Consider the following 17582-nt stretch of genomic DNA (forward strand, 5'->3'; position numbering starts at 1 on the left):
AGAGGAAACAGCTCCAAAGACCTATGGGAGCTTGCAAAGATTGCTAGCACTGTAATCTTCTCTGCGAGTCTGCAGGCTACTGATATTAGGTAAATGGTGTGCAGGAGGCTACGGGGAAAGCTGGACACCAGTGGGAGGCCAGAGAGGAAGCCGGACACCAGCGGGAGGCCAGAGGGTATATCGGACACCAGCACTTCCCGATTAACCCTCCCCCCTCCCCCTCTAAAGCAGGTGTGGCAGTGGCCGGCCAGCAAGAGGCAGCACTGCTGCTCCTGCTTTAGGGGTGAGGGAGGTGGGTCAGTTACCGAATCGGGAGGTCAAATTTTTTTGTTTTAAATTGATTTGAAATTGATTCACCCGAAGTGAATCGATGAACCGATTCGAATTGTGAATCAGGCAGCACTAATGGAAACTACCATACTCAAGTTAGTGGACCACTCACGTGCCAAGTAAATCACTACCCCCCTCGTACCAAGTGGATATTTGATTGGATAAGGAAGAAGTGGCTAGAAAAGTCAGGTCAAGACTGTCATAGTCCCAAGTGTCCCCACGGGCCCTACCAGCGATTGGTAGTAATGCTGAATTTGGACATAAGTGTAAAAGTGACCATGCGGGAGATTCCAGTGAGTCTGCACCTGCTGGAGGGAAGGGAAATGGCCACCCCCCCATTTGCAATACATCTCCCAGTGTGGTATCCTGCTCCTCTCGCCCCCTCAATCCTGCTAGACCACCCATCCCTGGCTCAAAACAGGATTAAGAAGAAGGGACAGAAAAGGAGACACAGAAGGCAACCTCCCTGTTTCAGCTGTCACCGCCAGGCCTTACTAAAGGGTAAAAGAAACGGGTACACCAGGAAAGGAGAGCCCACCCTACCCCTTCCAGAATGATGAATAAGGAAAGAAAGAGACCAGGGCAAACAACAATCCTTAAGGAGGTGCAGGGAGGAATAACACCGTGAAGACACTAGATGCTCGTGGATCCATGGAAGAAGTGCCGCAACATTATAAAGACGTAAATTAGACAGATTCAGACCACCCCTGGCCTTAGTCTAGGACAACTTAAAAAAGCTAATGTTGGCCATCCTGCCATTCCAGATGAAGGTTTGGATGACCGACTGAAAATGCCTCTCATCACTACAGGTTATCCAGATGGGAATGGTTTGAAGCAGATACAACAATTTTGGAAAGAGCACCATCTTTACTAAGGCTACTCTGTCCAGCAAAGACAGTGCAAGCGACCGCCATTTATGACAAAAAGTTTTGATTTTCCCAATAGTTGCTGTAATGTTAGCCTCATACAGCTTTTTAGGGTCACAATATAACATGATACCCAGATATTTTAGCTTTCCTAGTGCTATCCCGACACCCAACCTCTCACACCAGCAATCTGAACCAGAGGTACCAGTATTAAGGCTTAGGTCTTGTCATAGTTAATTTTCAGACTCGAGAACTTCCCATAGGAAGTAATAATGGACATGAGTATCAGCTTGACATACAGCAGCATGTCATCAGCAAACATGTTGATGCAGAACTCCTGGGTGTCTACTCTAAGGCCCTCCAACCCAGGATCTTTGCGTATACGAATTGCAAGGGGTTCTAGGGACAAAAGAAAAAGAAGAGGGGATAGGGGACAGCCCTCTCTTATGCCACGACCCAATGAAAATGACTGACACCCCTACTACTACTACTACTATTTATTATTTCTAAAGCATTGAGATGCAAACGTAGTGCTGTACATTTTAACATACAATAGACAGTCCCTGCTCAGAAGAGCTTACAATCTAATTTAGACAGGACATTTTGGGGTTGAGTAGATTATGGTGAGTGGGAGTTAGGAGTTGAAAACAGATTTTAAAAAGTGGGCTTTTAGCTTGGATCCCCCCCACTCACCAGCAACTGGGATGTAGGGTTATGATAGAGGGCGGTTAGCCAAGCAACAAAGTCTCCCTAAATATCATAGCACCCCAAAACCCAGAAAAGGTGGTCCCATGACACCATGTTGAAAGCTTTTTTGACATCCAAGCTCATAATAAGCATATGATCAACTGCAGAATGAGGAGACTGCAAACAGACAACACCGTCACAAGATTCATTGAGGCATGTCTCCCTGGAACAAAGCCCACTTGATCCTCGTGGATGAGAGAGTGAAGACAGACATGAAGACGCGCCGCCAAAATACTGGCCAAGAGTTTTACATCCTGGTTGAGCAAAGATATCGACCTATATGATCCCAGGGTATCCAATGGGCATCCAGGTTTGGGAAGAATAATATTGTGCGTTCTATTGTGAGAATCCCCGGGTGGCGTCTCGTGTTGCAACCCCATGAAATAAGCCTGTAAGGGGGCTAGAGCCACAGGATTCAGGAGTTTATAAAATTTGGTACCTAATCCATCAGGGCCTGGCATTTTAGCCAATTTAAGCTTACGGATGGCCACCTGAATTTCCTAAACTAAACTAAAACTTAGCTTTATATACCAAGTCTTCAGCCAGAAACGAGCTCGACTCGGTTAACAGTAACTATAAAAATACTTTAAAAAGTAACAATCAGAAAATATTAATATGACTAGTTTCCAAAGTGGTTGGCAAATAAAATAGTTTTTAAAGATTTACGAAAAAGTTGAAAAGGACCAGGACCCCTTAAAATAAGAGGAAGTTCGTTCCATAGTTGAGAAAATTTGAAAACCAAGGATTGACTCCTTTGATTCCTTTCACTGAAGGAAGGGAGAGTTTGAATTGTTGGGTGCCTCTTGCATAGGAGAATCTATAAGCATTCCATAATAAAGGGACAAGAGGGACGAAGATACCATATAAAATTTTAAAAGTAATACATGCACATTTAAAGTGAATCCTGAGATAGACCGGAAGCCAATAAAGATTTAAAAGCAAAGGAGACACATGGTCAAATTTACTTTTTCCAAAAATTAATTATGCAGCGGTATTTTGTATCAGTTGGAGTCTTTGAAGGCTGGTCTTTGTTATGCTGAGATAGATAGCGTTACAGTAATCTAGCCGGGATAATATGATAGACTGGACCAGAACAGAGATACGACAATTGAGTAATGCCCGCTGGTCCTCTGACAGCCGAGGTAACCAGAGGCTCTTGAAAAAGGAGTTTCTAGTGGTAGCATCATCGGGGGGGGGGGGGGGGGGGGGGGCATACAAGTCCGAAAATAATTGTACAAACTGTTTCATGATAGCCTTATGGTTAGTGTAGATGTGTCTCCGTTTATCTTTAATAGAAGTGATGATGTGCTTGGCCTTAGGAGGACGTACTACTACTACTAATAATTTATTTCTTATATACCGCCAAAGCCGTAGTAGTTCGAGGCAGTTTACAATAAAGAAGGGCTGGACAAACAGCGGAAATTAGTACAATCAGCGAAAGAAGATACAATTAAGAGGGCTGGACAATCAGCGCATATTGGGACAGGATATAAGTACAATATACAATCAGCGAATGAAGATACAATTAAAGGGAAGCAGGATATAGGTACAATAAAATATAACGGGCCATATGTAAAGGTGAGTAGGGGACGGGGGGGGGGGGGGAGGCTAAGAAATCTTGGGAACAAGAGGACGGGCATAGGGGAGTTAGGTTATAAATTGGTTAAATAGGTTAGTTTTTAATAATTTCCTGAAGTCTAGATAGGATGAGGAGTGCGAGATAATGTTCACAAAGTGTGTGGCCATGGCACATCCTCGCCTTCAGGGGGTGTGCGTCCTATATTATCTCGACGACTGGCTAATAGTGGCCCACCCTCCAAGGGAGGTACAGGCAGCCCTGACAACCACCATAACCCTCTTCCAAGAACTGGGGTTCCTCATCAACTACAAAAAATCCCACCTGATACCCACCCAGGGGATATCGTTCATTGGGGCAGTCATCGACACCACACAGACCAAGGCCTTCCTACTGGACTGCCAGATCGACGCCATGACATCTCTGGCCCAGTGCATCTCTGCCAGCAGCTCGTCAGCACGCTTCTTCCTGGGTCTCATGGACCACATGGCGACTGCGGTCTTTGTTGTCCAGCACACCAAACTACACATGAGATCCCTGCAAGGGGCACCTCAGACGTCACTGGGACCAGCAAACCAAACCTCTGACCACCCAGATACCCATTCATCAACCCATACACAAGACGCTTCACTGGTGAATGGCCCGAGATAACTTAGTGAAAGGGAAACCAGACCACCACCTCACCAGCTGGTGGTCACCATGGATGCCTCCAAACATGGATGGGGGACACATCTGCCCAGGGGTCCTCACTCCATATCAACCTACTGGAACTCAGGGCCATAGGGAATGCCCTCGAAACCTTCAAACAATGGGTGACAGGCAGGGCAGTCCTCACCCAAACAGAAAACCAGGTGGCCATGTACTACATCAACAAACAGGGAGGGACAGGGTCAGCCTCGCTATGCAAGGAAGCTTGCCTCATATAGGAGTTCGCCAACTCCATTCAATGCCCCATCCAGGCAACTTACCTCCTGAGGGAGCAGAACGACCTGGCAGAAAGCCTCAGCTGCCAGCTGGATCCCTACGAGTGGTGTCTCAACCCAGCGGTGACGAAGAAGATCTTCAGCACCTTGGGCACACCGAGCATCGACCTGTTTGCAACCGAACTGAACTCAAAATACACGACCTTCTGCTCAAAGAGATCGACCCATCGCCGTCTCAGCCCCGACGGTCTGTCTGTGAGTTGGAACCACTGACTCTTATACGCCTACCCGCCAACACCTCTCATACCCTAAAGTCCTGCAGAAGATCCTTCAGGACAGAGCAACGGTGATCATGATTGCCCTGTTTGGGCCCCAGCAACCATGGCTCCCGTTCCGGCAATGGAGAGCGGTTCACCCACCTCTCCGCCTCCCAATCAGTGCAGTTCTCATAACACAACATGGGAGCCTTACCTTCCACCACAACCTGCATTCCTTAGCACTGACCACATGGATGTTGAGAGGATGAACCTACCACAGGACGTGGAGCACATTTTTATGGCAGCCAGAAGACCTTCAACCAGAAAATGCTATGGGTTGAAATGGAGAAGGTTCCACTACCGGTGCACAGACATGCAGCGAGACCCCTACAACTGCCCCATACCGGACATCCTGCAGTACATACTTATCTCAGGGGGACCTAAAACCCACTTCCATCAAGGTCCACCTAAGTGCGATTGTGGCGTACCGCACTGGCCTAGACAACAAACCGGTGTCGGGGCATCCAATAATCACAAAATTTAATGAAGGGAAAGCCCAATCTGCACCCACCGGTCAGACCACCTCCGCCCGGATGGGACCTTAAATTGGTGCCGCATCAGCTCACCCTCGACCCCTTCAAACATTTGGGGGAGGCAGATCCCGGATTCCTTGCTGGAAAAACCCTGACCTCCATCGCGTCGGCCAGATGTATCAGCGAGATCCAGGCCCTGGTCCATCATCCCCCGACATACTCCTCCATGAGAACAGGGTGGTACTCAGAACCCACCTCAGATTCATGACGAAGGTGGCTTCAGCATTCCACATCAACCAGTCTATCATCCTCCATGCACTCTACATCCCCCCACAGGGAGGCACACAGCCACCTCAGCAACACCTTCTGGACTGTGTGCGGGCCCTGACTACGCAACAGACCAGACAAGCCTCACAATTGTTCGTCTCCTACAACCAAAACAGACCAGGACTGCCGACCACCAAACGCAGGCTCTCGCGCTGGATATCCCAGTGCATCTCCTTCACCTATAGAAGAGCGCAGCGTGAACCGCCAGTGGGAGCCCACGCCCACCACCTCAGAGCCATAGCCACCACTCCGGCCCATCTGCACCACACACCAATAGGGGACATCTGCGATGCAGCCACTTGGTCCTCCATGCACACCTTCACCAAACACTACTGCCTCAACATAGCATTCCACGCTCCAAATGCATTCGGCCGAACAGTCTTACAAGTGGCCCTTCCCTCCCGGGAGGGACAGCAACCACTAGCACAGCCTTGACAAACACTGATCAAGTAGGGTGTTATAGATATTGACAAACACTGATCAAGTAGGGTGTTACAGATATTGATTAAGTAGGTCTTCCAGTACTACCTGTCTAGACTGAATGTTGAATATGCAAGTACGAATTGTCACATGCAAGTACGAATTGTCACTGTTGACCAGTTGGTTTCTCATTGTTCATTGATTGTTATTGACCAGTTTCACTGTTCTGTGAGTATTATTGCCCAGTTAACACAGCACTTTATAAAAAACCTTGTTTCCACAACTTAACCTGCTTACCCTGCTCGGCTCGGCCTCCACAGCCAGGCGAGGGATGCACAGAGCGCTAAGGCGCAGGTCCAATCGGTACATCCCTCAGCTAGGGAGTCACCCATATGTGGCTGACTCATCCTGCTTGTCCTAGGAGAAAGTGTAGTTACTTACCTGTAACATAGGTTCTCTGTGGACAGCAGGCTAGTCAACCACACAACCCACCCGCTTCCCCATACGGCCGACCCGGCCACAGCTAGGAACATCCTGGGGATTTGGGGGGAAGCAGGGGGAAATGGGTAGGCTCGGGCATGCCCAGTGGGGCCCGGGCACTGCACATGCTCAGAGAAAAAAAAATCTCTGAGCTATTGGAGAGCTTATCCGCAAATTGGGAGCTGTTGGGACTACACCCATATGTGGCTGACTATCCTGCTGTCCACGGAGAACCAACATTATAGGTAAGTAACTACACTTTCTCTTCTCATCTTCTGACAAATGAGAACAGTTGTGCATGTTTTAAAATATACTGTATTTATCTTCTTAACTTCTTTTCTTTCTCCTATGTCCTACTTTTCCTTTTCTTTACCAAGTCAGTGCTCTCCTCACACCCCTCCCCATTCTGCCCTCTGTGATTAAAAATCTGTCAGTAGTGGCATTATACCACCATCCATATCAACTCTTACATCTTCTTCAGGTCCATCAATTGAAAGATAACCATACAAATCACAACTTCCTAAATTGCAGATTTTCAAGTGCCAAAACCCCTCACAAAAATAACAAAGAAAAATAAATGAAAACAGTAATCATTCATGGACAAATCAATTAACTTACAGATTCACTGTACCATTATTTACAAGGAAAAATGAAATGAATTAAAACACCACACTGTGTTCCCCTCATATTGTTAAATTTGCAAACTATTTGGAGAATGGGGCTGGGAATGAGCTGGATTTGATTGTCTTTCACTGTGCTAGAAACGGATGGATAGTCTGAAGAGCCAGGTGAAATAATGCCGTTTTCTTCTCACTAAAACTATGATTTCTTTCCTCCTAAATACTAGTTAACCATTGATTAATAAAACATTGCGGGATAGCTTGATAGAGAGAACATCAGCAGTATAGGGATAAGTCCTGAGGCCCTTTTCGAAAGATTTTCCGCTGATCTGTTTTTAAGAGGATACTTCAGAAAATGTATTCGGCAAGAAGCTAAAGACATGCTTGTCAGTGTTTAATGTCAAACACAGCTGTAGTGATGGGGGTCTGAGTGACGGTTTCACTGGACAGAACCGTAATGACTCCGAATTTAAGGGACTCGCCTAGTGACAGGCTACATTTCCAAATGTACACTAACTGCATTGGACACGCAGCAGCTCCTCCAGCTAGCTCTTCTTCCAGATGTGCGAGTTAGCCTGATTGCCACCGCCCAGCATTCAGATCAGCAGCAGATCGCCTCTTTAGTTCCGTCGAAAGTCGCCCCCAGTATTTGGCAAGCATGGAGGCACAACAGCAGGCTGCTTTTCGGGATCCTCCCGGAAGGTAATAACAATTCACCCAGGACTTGGTGCAGAGTCCTGGCAGCCGCCCTCCTCCAACAGAGCACAAGGGAGACAAACAAACGGGATAGGAGAAAAAAATTGTCTCCTGCAGCTGTCTCATTTGTTGCTCCAATAAGCAATAATTAAGTCCTGAGCTAACGATGTCAGCTGACCAGTTTTTTTTTTTTGAAGGCTAGACCCAGAGGAATCTCCATGGAAACCCTCCTTGAATTACCCACCTGGATCGTGCTCCTTTCTGCCACCTCGCTGCCTCGCCGGCACACTGTCTTCCAACCTGCACCATGCATGCGCACTACCCTGGATCTCTAAATGGGACAATTCGGTCCGTGACGTCACCGCTCAGCCGTCTCCACAGAAACTTTTGTCCCGCCGGCCAATCAGAGCGCTTGGAACCTGAGGGGGGAAGAGAGGTTTAGAGTGGAGCTGGCGCTCAGGCTGCGCTGTCAGTCCCGGCTCGAGGCGGCGCGAGACCTTCCAGTGTACCACGAAGAGCTCAGGCACCGAGTGTATCTGAAGACGAAGGGAGACACGAGCCATTTTTTTTTTTTTTTTTTTTGCAAGCCCGGGACTAGACTGTTCTGCTGTAGGCGCAGAGGCTTCCATTAACACCTCTCTTGTAAAATAAAATAGAAATGTCTAACCAAATGGGAATATGGTAGGGGTAAGCTCTTATGCACTTGTTTCTCAACCAATTTATCACAGGAGCTGCAGGACTGGACGGGTCCAGAGCCTTATTATTAGAGTATGATACAGGATTTCCAGACTGGAATAAAAAAAAGGATGCCGCCCTCCTCGATTTTAACTTATTTGAGCATGGAAATCAGGATTTGATGAAGGAAACATGTGCAGGTTGTATTTTGCGCTGGAAAATTATTAAGAGGAACTAACAATTTCGCTACTTTCTGGAGAGGAGGGGGAGTTTACCCTCGGTTGCCTGGAGGAAACTGGAGAGATCGGATGTCCCAGTTTTTCAGCTGAAGTCGGGAGGTAGAGCAGAAGGGAGGTTTTGATTGCTTCTGACACTGGATCTGGAAACTTATTTGCATGCCCTGTAGCCGGCTCAGCCCAGGAAAAGGTTATCCTACAGCAAGCAGACGTGCCCTTTGTATGTGCAAACTGACAGTCCCTCCATCCATCACAATCCACAGCTGGGATTAAAATTTCTATCTGGGCTAATATTCATTTTTGTAACTGATTAATTGTATAGAAAGGAAATTAAACGCTGTATAGGGGGAAGCTCCCAGGTCGAACTACAATTGAGGAAGTTGGATTTGTGCAGGCTTTCTTTTATCGTTTGAGGCATAAAATGACATTTTATAATAATCTGGATTCAAGGCGGTGCTCTTATGGGGCTGAAGCAATTGTCTGATAAGAACTTTGGGGTTTTGCATTTGCTGCACCCAGCGCCCAAGCAGAGCCAGAAAGCAAAACAAGGCTGGTAAGGGGAACAGCAAGAGACCAATCTGGCCTTCACTGCTTCATCCTGCTTGTAAGGACAGAAAGGAAAAAAAGGCGTCTGGGCAAAAAAAAAAAAAAAAATCAGCCCATAATCCTGGCTTCTGTTTTCTTCTCTTATATTTTACCTGAACCGTTCAAGAGGAAGCTTGCCGGAGTTTTATGAGGTGGAGGTGGACGATATAGGGGAAAAAAAATTTGTATTTGTTTGTTCTGGATCAAGCAAGCTGCTGCCCCGATTGTTATTTCTCTCAATTTGTGCATCCTCTTGTGGGTTGCTGCTGCTGCTGGAGGGCACCAGGGAGGGGGGGACGGTCCTGACTGCACAATAGTAAAGAGAGGGGAGCAGGGAAGGAGGATCGAAGTGGAGCATCCAAGACACGCTCTCTTGTCTGCCCCCCCCTCCCTTTTTTCCCCTCAAGCACGCCCCCCTCCCGCTTGGCTCGGAGTTGCCCCTCGCCCTCCGTCCTCCTCTTCCTCCTCCAACCTGCCCTTGTCCTGTCTATGTGATCCAGGCCGATTAACAATAATCGCCCAGAGTGCTGTGCCCGGGACCGTGAATCGATCGCTTCCCAAAAGGCAGAAGCGAGCCAAGGAGGTGAACAGGTGCGAGGGGCGTCCGTGGAGCCCCACCGGGGGCCGCTCTGCCCCGTTGCTCTCTCCCTCTCCCACCTGCGCTCTTCTCCCTCGTCTTCTCGGCTCTTTTTTTTTTTTTTTTTTCCTCGGCATTATGGAGAGTGAGCGGGACATGTACCGCCAGTTTCAGGACTGGTGCCTAAGGACTTACGGCGACTCCGGCAAGACGAAGACAGTGACCCGCAAGAAATACGATCGCATCGTGCAGCTGCTGAATGGTGCCGAGTCCGGCTCCACCGACAACGCCAAATTCAAATTCTGGGTCAAATCCAAAGGCTTCCAGCTTGGCAACCCGGAGGAGGGCCAACACGCCGGAGGCAAGCAAGTGCTCTACGTGCCCGTCAAGACCACGGTGGGTGCTGGGGGAGGGGGGTTGCATGTGTGATGGGGAAAGGCAGACACCCTGGGCTCTTTTCTGTGCTCCCCCCCCCCCCCCCTGAAGTCTGCCCTGGATCTTTTGTGGTTCCTTCTGTAGGGGTGAAAATGACTCCCTCCCCCTTCCCGTCTTACTTCCCCATCTCTGCCATATGCAGGCGGATTGCAAAGGCACGGGGGGGTGGGGGTGGGGGTGGGTGGTGTTCTGCATTTCTGTATTGTCTGATTTCCTTGCTTATTATCGCCTTGGAGGTGGTGTTATCGCCGTATGTGTGTATATAAGTACATATTTTTGAATATATAAAGCCACAAAATTTGAGCTAAATGTATAATATGCAATTCTGATCGATAACCCACGGTACATCCTCATTGGCACAAAGCCAAGTGTGGCGTTGGTCGCTTATTTGGGAGTTTCCCAGAGATCAGCCTATTATGCTAAAAAAAAACAAAACCCGGCCATGGAGGTACAGGGACAGAGAGGATGTGTTACCTGATGACTTGACAAGGAGGATCAATCCACCTAGAAGTGTACAGCTGGACATATTTGTGCATGTGTAGATATAGATATAGCAGAAGAATGCAGGAATGCAAAACGAGCAAAGGGGGTCGCTTCCCTACTTCTGCTGGGATTCCTTAAAGCTCGGGGTTGATGCTTAAGCATAACTGATGGGCTCCAGTGGCATTATAATCCTTCCAACTCGGAGTCTGCAGAGCCAGACAGGTCTCAGGGCGGAAAAGCTATTTGGTGGCAGCAGCCCTAGGATTGCTTGTTTGAGGAGACAGGAGCTTTCGGTGGCAAGTAGATTTGTATATTAAACTAATGTATTACTTCTTCTTTTGTTGTTCTCTACATATAGATGAAAATAATATATTTTTCTTATTTTCTAAAATGGGAAACTGGGGAGTAGTCTAAGATTGTTCTTTTAGTTCTGACTGGATAATATTGCAAGAAATGTTGTTTCTTCTTTTAGGAAAATGTTCCTGCAAGATATAATAAAAGAATCTCACAGAAAAGTATTGCAGCTGTATGGGGGTTACCCTGCTAGGGGAACCTTTTGGTACTCTGTGCATGCATTATCCTCTGCTTTGAAAGTGTTGCATTTTCTGCATCACTGTTAACTACAGGAAGCCTATTGATTTGTTTCTTTGGGTTTTCAAGATCAGATGAAATTCAAAATATAAAAATAAGAAACAACAAAAAATAAACCAAATAATACCAGATCAGTTGAGACATGCTCTTCTAAAGGCCAGTTTTTGTGACCTCAGAGGTTCTAGGTATGGGGAGATTCTGTCTTTACTGTATATACTGATCATATTTTCTATTATTATTATCTTGGTTTTTTAAGAGCCAACTTTAAAATTTTTTGCAGTGATGGACAACATAAACAATAATGCATAAAAATTACAACATCCAAGAACACTCATGAAATAGCTACATTATTTGGTAAACTATAGCTGTTTGACTCTATTGGTTCAGTCCAAATGTTGTCCAACAGTAGCTAGTAAATTATTGATAAATGGGGTTTTGCATTGTTTGGAACAATTATTTATTAACCAAAATATACTGTAAGCAGTATATACACATTATTACTTTAATAGTTTATTCATATAGGAAGTTAAAATATTTCGTTTCTACATATGGGAAACTTAAAAAACAGAGAATCTTATTCAATATATTATTCTCTAGGCATAGAATAGGAAAGTCCTTTTTTCAAAATTAGACCCAGCAAATGACACCTTGAATATTTTCAAGAGGTGTTCTACAGGTCAGTTGGCTGCACATCAACATGAAGGTCTTCTGTTTCCCGGATGGCCAAAACTGGTGATGCTGTTGACACAAGGCAATTTTATAGAAATGCACCTGAATGGTGGCTATTCTGTAAAGAAAAGTAGGTACCTAATTTCTTTTGTAGAATGCTATCATACTGTGTATATTTTAGGCCTAACCTACTATATAGCTCTTGTAAATGCTTGCATCTAAACTGATAAACACTCATGTAAATGATAGTATTTTATTCGATTTGCCCAGACTTAGCATGTGTATACCCATCTTCAAACTACATAGTATCACTTTTAGACTCCTTTTATAGAATAGTGTGTATCCAGGATATTGGCATTTATATGTGTGTATTCACACACATGCATGTTGTATACCAGTATTCTGGTCATTTAAGCATGTACAGTAAAACCTTGGAGCATGCTTGTAATCCAAAGCACTTGTATATCAAAGTGAATTTCCCCATAGAAAATAATGGAAACTCAGACGATTCGTTCCACAACCCAAAAATTTTAATACAAAATATTATATGTACTTGTATTCCAAGACCTTGCTCATTTAGAACAGTCAATAAACTCCTGCAGCGTCAGAGAGAGAAGACCCATCAGCTCAGTTGTGATGTGTGTATACTGTATGTACTTGTATCGCAAGACATTGCTTGTATATCAAGTTAAAATTTAATCAGATGTTTTGCTTGTCTTGCAAAACACTTGCAAACCAAGTTACTTGCAAGCCAAGGTTTAACTGTACTTGATTCCTAATTGTTGGCATCCGCTTTATAGAGTTCCTTCCCTTTTCCACTTAGTGGTTTAATGTAGGGACCACTTTAACCAGGTTCTGGAGGAAACTGGTGTGTGGCCTCCAGTCTGGACTGCCATTGTGAAATTTGGTGTAAGTGGGGAGGGTGATATTAAAAATAGGAAGGGGAGGGGAACACATTTGTATTAGTTGAATGGATGCTGCTGGTGTCAGCTCTCTACCCTAGATCCAGGTGAGCTGCAAGAATGAGAGAAGAAAAGGAAACTACAGGACGAAGTAAAATGCTCTACAATTTAGAAGAGGGAGACCTTGTGGTCACTTGCCTACTGCACTCAGAATTTGAGTTTAAATCTTACACTTGGATTTCAGTCAGATATCTGGCCTTTGGCCAACTAAGCTCTCCATTAGTAGGATCGTTTGCCATTGCCCTCTGGGATTGGGGAATGCAATGGCAGACCACCCCACTAATTGTCTGCCAGGAAGCCATCAGATAAGTGGTGACCCGATTAATCATTCTCAACTTTGTACTTGCTTACAGGGGCACTTGGACGACCTAACAGACAGGTCGTCCAAGTGCCGATAATCGAAACAGGTTTTAGACGTATCTAGAGGCATCTTGGCCTTTTGATTTGGCCTTTTGACTGCCACTGTTTGTCCAGAGTGAAAAGGGGCATTTTTCAAGGAGTGGTGAGGTCAGGATTTGGGCCAATCTAGACTTGGTCATCCTGCAGCAATAATCGAAAGTTTGACGAGACTGCCTAGACGGAACTTATACGTTGTGACTTAGGCAATCTAAAAACAGGTATAAGTAGTGCCCAGACGGTATCCAAAGTGACCAGATAACCACTGAAGGGACAAAGTACAGACCCCCACACCGCCATTAAAATCGGAATAAAAACATATATACCTGCCTCCAGAACATCAGCACCTGGCATAGGAAAGCCTAGTAGAGCTGCACAGAGGTGGCTTAAGTAGTCTGGGGGGTGGATTAGTGAACCATAGAGAGGAGGACCCAGGCCCATAAGCCACTCTAACCACTGCATTTATGGTGAAAAATGTGAGCCCACCAAATCCTACTGTATCCTCCAAATCCTACTGTAATGCCATATAGGTGGCACCTGCAGCCATAAGAGCTAACGGGGTTGTAGACAGGTGGATATAGTAGGTTTTAGGGGGCTCACTATGACCTGCAAGGGAGTTGTGGTAAGATGTTTATGTGGCCCATTTTTGTGAAGTTCACAGCAGTACCCTGTAAGATGCCTCACTACTCTGTTGCTATGTCTGGGTGGCCAGTCCATCATTTTGCTGACCCCTCCCACATCTTGTTCTAGGCATTTTGGACTTGGATGATTTTTTGGATGAAAATGTAGTATAAAGATAGATGACTTGGCAGTCTGGACAATCAAACGGCTAGACGTAAAATTAGATGATTCTTGAAAAAAATATTTGATACATTTTTTGAGAATGGACTTTAGATGCTGCCAACTTTGGGCGACCAGCACCCTAGGCCCAAAATGGACTTAAACCTTTTTTTTTATTATTATTATTATGCTGCTCCACGTCTTTAAAAATTAGTCTTATAAATAGAAGGGATATTCTGATCTACAGAGTACCATTTACTTTCATGGCCAGTTTGTTATTCTAAGTCATTGGTCAAACATATTCAAAATTATTTACTTGAAAAGGAACATTGTAAAAATTCAACCCAACCCCTTCCCTCTTAGAAATTATGGAACATTGTAATTTCATTTTTATTTGTGGCACTTTTGACAGCTGTACCCAAAGTTATATTACAGTACTGAAGAGCATATTTCTTCACTTGTACCTTAGCCCTGTTGTTTTCTCATATTCTTTCTGTATTTTGGCTTTTCTGGTTGTCATTAGAATATAAACACCAGATGAGAGTGATGACAGTCAATTAGAATGTACCATGTTTGTTTAGTTCTGCAGTTTACGGTATTACAGAATAACAGAGACAGTAACTTTTTACTTGAACTCTCACCAACTGAAAACCTTTTGATTTTGGTTTTACATTAAAATGGACAGTGCTTGAGCAGCCAGAGCCAAAGTTCTGCTCAAACAAGGAAGCATTCAAATATCAATCTAAAGACAAAGATTTAAGAAACAAGCTATACAGTAATATTTTCTCATTAAGAATAACTCTTGTCTGTCTGAAGCTTTAGGGTTTGTTATGCAGCTTTCTGCTGTCAGCCAGGGAGATTTGCTCCTGATGGTGCTGTAATCCACTGCTACTGGTAATTAGATATCATTACTGCTGTGTTAAAGGGAAAGAGAGAAGGGGACAGGACAGGCTGGGGCTAATTAACTACTTGATTTTAATGAAAGAAAGAGAGACTGATAGCAACTGGAAGGTTGTACCGGAACAGGCTAGACACCTAACACAGGCATAATTGAAGGGAAGATGTCTTATAGATTTACAGTAACAGGGGTTTGTTTGCTTTTGATGTACAACCTGCACTGGACTGTATAACTATGTGTATTATTTGCATGTTTTGCTACTTTTTTGTTTGCTTAGAATCTTAGCATCAAATTATTGTTGTTTTTAAATGATTATTCTAGGGCTACCAAATGTATTTTTCTAGGCCTAGCTGGTCTGTTGGAGAGCAACAGGAAGAGATCAATCTTTGACTGTTCAGGTCCTTCTGTGCACTTTTGGTCACCAAGCAACAGCATCTTACAAAACAGCCATTTTAGATCCAGAGTGGGACAGCAGCATAGAATGACGTATTATTTATATGGATCATTGAACATCCTTCTTCCTTTTGCAGTGCTGCTCTTATTGTGAAATATATTATTTTACAGAGATTATGCTACTTTCCTGGGAACAGTAAAATCAAGGCAGGGTTATGGCATAGGCAAACTAGGTGCATGCTTAGTGCCTAAGGGACCCTTTCACAAAGCCACAGTAGCGATTTTCCTGCAGCAAATGCACAGAAGCCCAAAGAAATGTATTTATTGGGTTTAATTAACTGCCTTTATGAAGAGATTCACCCAAGACGGTATACAGCAGGTTGAATGGGCTTCAGTACATTTGCCGCGAAGGAATCGCTACCACGGTTTGTAAAAGGGGCCCTACCTAAATGTTCAGATGGTGTTATCCCAATGAATCCTAAAGTAGATTTTCCCCACTATGTTAGTTGCTGGCAGAAAGAAGAGTGAGGATGGGGGCCCAGAGCCAAAACTGTCTTCAGAGAGACGTATTCTCTCCATCGTCTTTGCATAGTCCCCCAGTCAACAAGAGATGTTCATGTACAATGGGGGACTTCTCATGTTTGGTTATCTAGGGTCCAGTCAAGGGTTAATCCATCCTGATAGAAGAGTCTAATCATAGATCATCTTTTTGATGGCATAACTGGAAACTTTTTTTTTTTTTTTTAAATGTTGGCCTCGTAGCAGTTTTCATCTGTTCCTCTTGGCTCCCCGTTCAATCTGAACTAAGCCAATATTGGGCCACTCCACCATGAACCTTCTCTACTTGGTTTCTTTCCTGCTCTGATTACTTCTCTTACACCTAGTCCATCCAAAGCAACAGTGGCTATGGATCGTAGTTCCATTTGGAACTTGGGATTCATGCAGTCTGAGTAGAGCCAGAGAATGACGTGTGTGAAGTAGCAGAAATGGGGTTTTCACAGGAATGGAAGAAGAGCAGAAAGTCCTTGGGAATCTCCCCAGTACTTCCCTTTCTGGACAGCATCCCATCCCTATGACATATTTACATTATTTGTATACTTTATCATCTCACCCATTTTAGGCAGTTCATAAGTTCAAATACATAATTCAATATATGACTAACATAACACAGCATTTCATAATTACTAAAATCATGACCTATACTGTCAGTATTAAAAACTCTTGCTGTCCTGCATTATCAGAATTAAGATTTCCACTCCTCCATATCTAAATCATTTGTTTATTTCTCACCTGCCCTTATCCTGGGCGAGTTACATATTAACATACAAAATACAAATTTATATTTATCGTACAAAACACTTCAGATACACACTATAACAAATTACATACTTACATATCAAATCAAATTACATATAACATACACACCGCATCAATGAAGAATATCATTTGAGGCCAAAACTGGACAAATCCACACATACATCAAAATATAAAATTCCATAAGTCATACAAGATGCCTCAATAACAGACATCAATAAACCAAATAAAACAAACCAGAGCATCGAACACCTCCATGACCAGCACTCAGCACTCAAGAGTCATCATTCCTTCTCCCTCAGCCAAACTCAGACCCTATATTTCATTTTACAGAATAGATGTCTTTTCAGCAGTTTCCTAAAGTTCTGAACATTTTGCTGCTGGCGAATGTATGCCTACTGACATAAAGTTTTCTGTGTGATTTTAAAAGTCTTAAGTCTCGCAGCACTTGGATCCTTGTGGGTAGATCATTTCAGAGTATTGGGCCTATTACATAAAAGATTGAAGCCCTGTATTCGTCATGATAAATTAATTTATGTGCTGAGACATCCAACAAGTTAACTATAGAAGAATGTAGTGAGTGCGAAGACTGATGTAAATAGAGAGAAGCTGCCACGATATGGGCAATTCCATTTTGTAGTTGCTTTTAACATCAGCATAAAGATCTTGTATTAGATCCTGAATTCAATCAGAATTCAGTGCAACTTTTGTAATGTCGGTGTGATGTAATCATACCTAGTCAGTCCCACTATGACTCGAGCGACCGCATTCTGTGTAGTCTGTAAAGACTTTAGATATTGTTTCAGCATGCCT

General features: G+C 44.3%; 1 protein-coding gene across 2 annotated transcripts in view; it reads left to right on the plus strand.

Annotated features, from left to right (window-relative positions):
- Positions 1-9986: 9986 nt before the first annotated feature.
- The window catches only part of NOL4 (nucleolar protein 4), a 664456-nt gene continuing 656860 nt past the window's right edge, over positions 9987-17582 (plus strand). For both annotated transcript variants that reach the window (XM_033934882.1, XM_033934883.1), the window contains exon 1: positions 9987-10244. In XM_033934882.1, the coding sequence (XP_033790773.1) occupies positions 9987-10244 (258 nt within the window). The remainder of the gene's footprint in view (positions 10245-17582) is intronic.

The sequence above is a fragment of the Geotrypetes seraphini genome, chromosome 2 (genome assembly GCF_902459505.1).
Source record: "Geotrypetes seraphini chromosome 2, aGeoSer1.1, whole genome shotgun sequence".
Taxonomy (NCBI): Eukaryota; Metazoa; Chordata; class Amphibia; order Gymnophiona; family Dermophiidae; genus Geotrypetes; species Geotrypetes seraphini.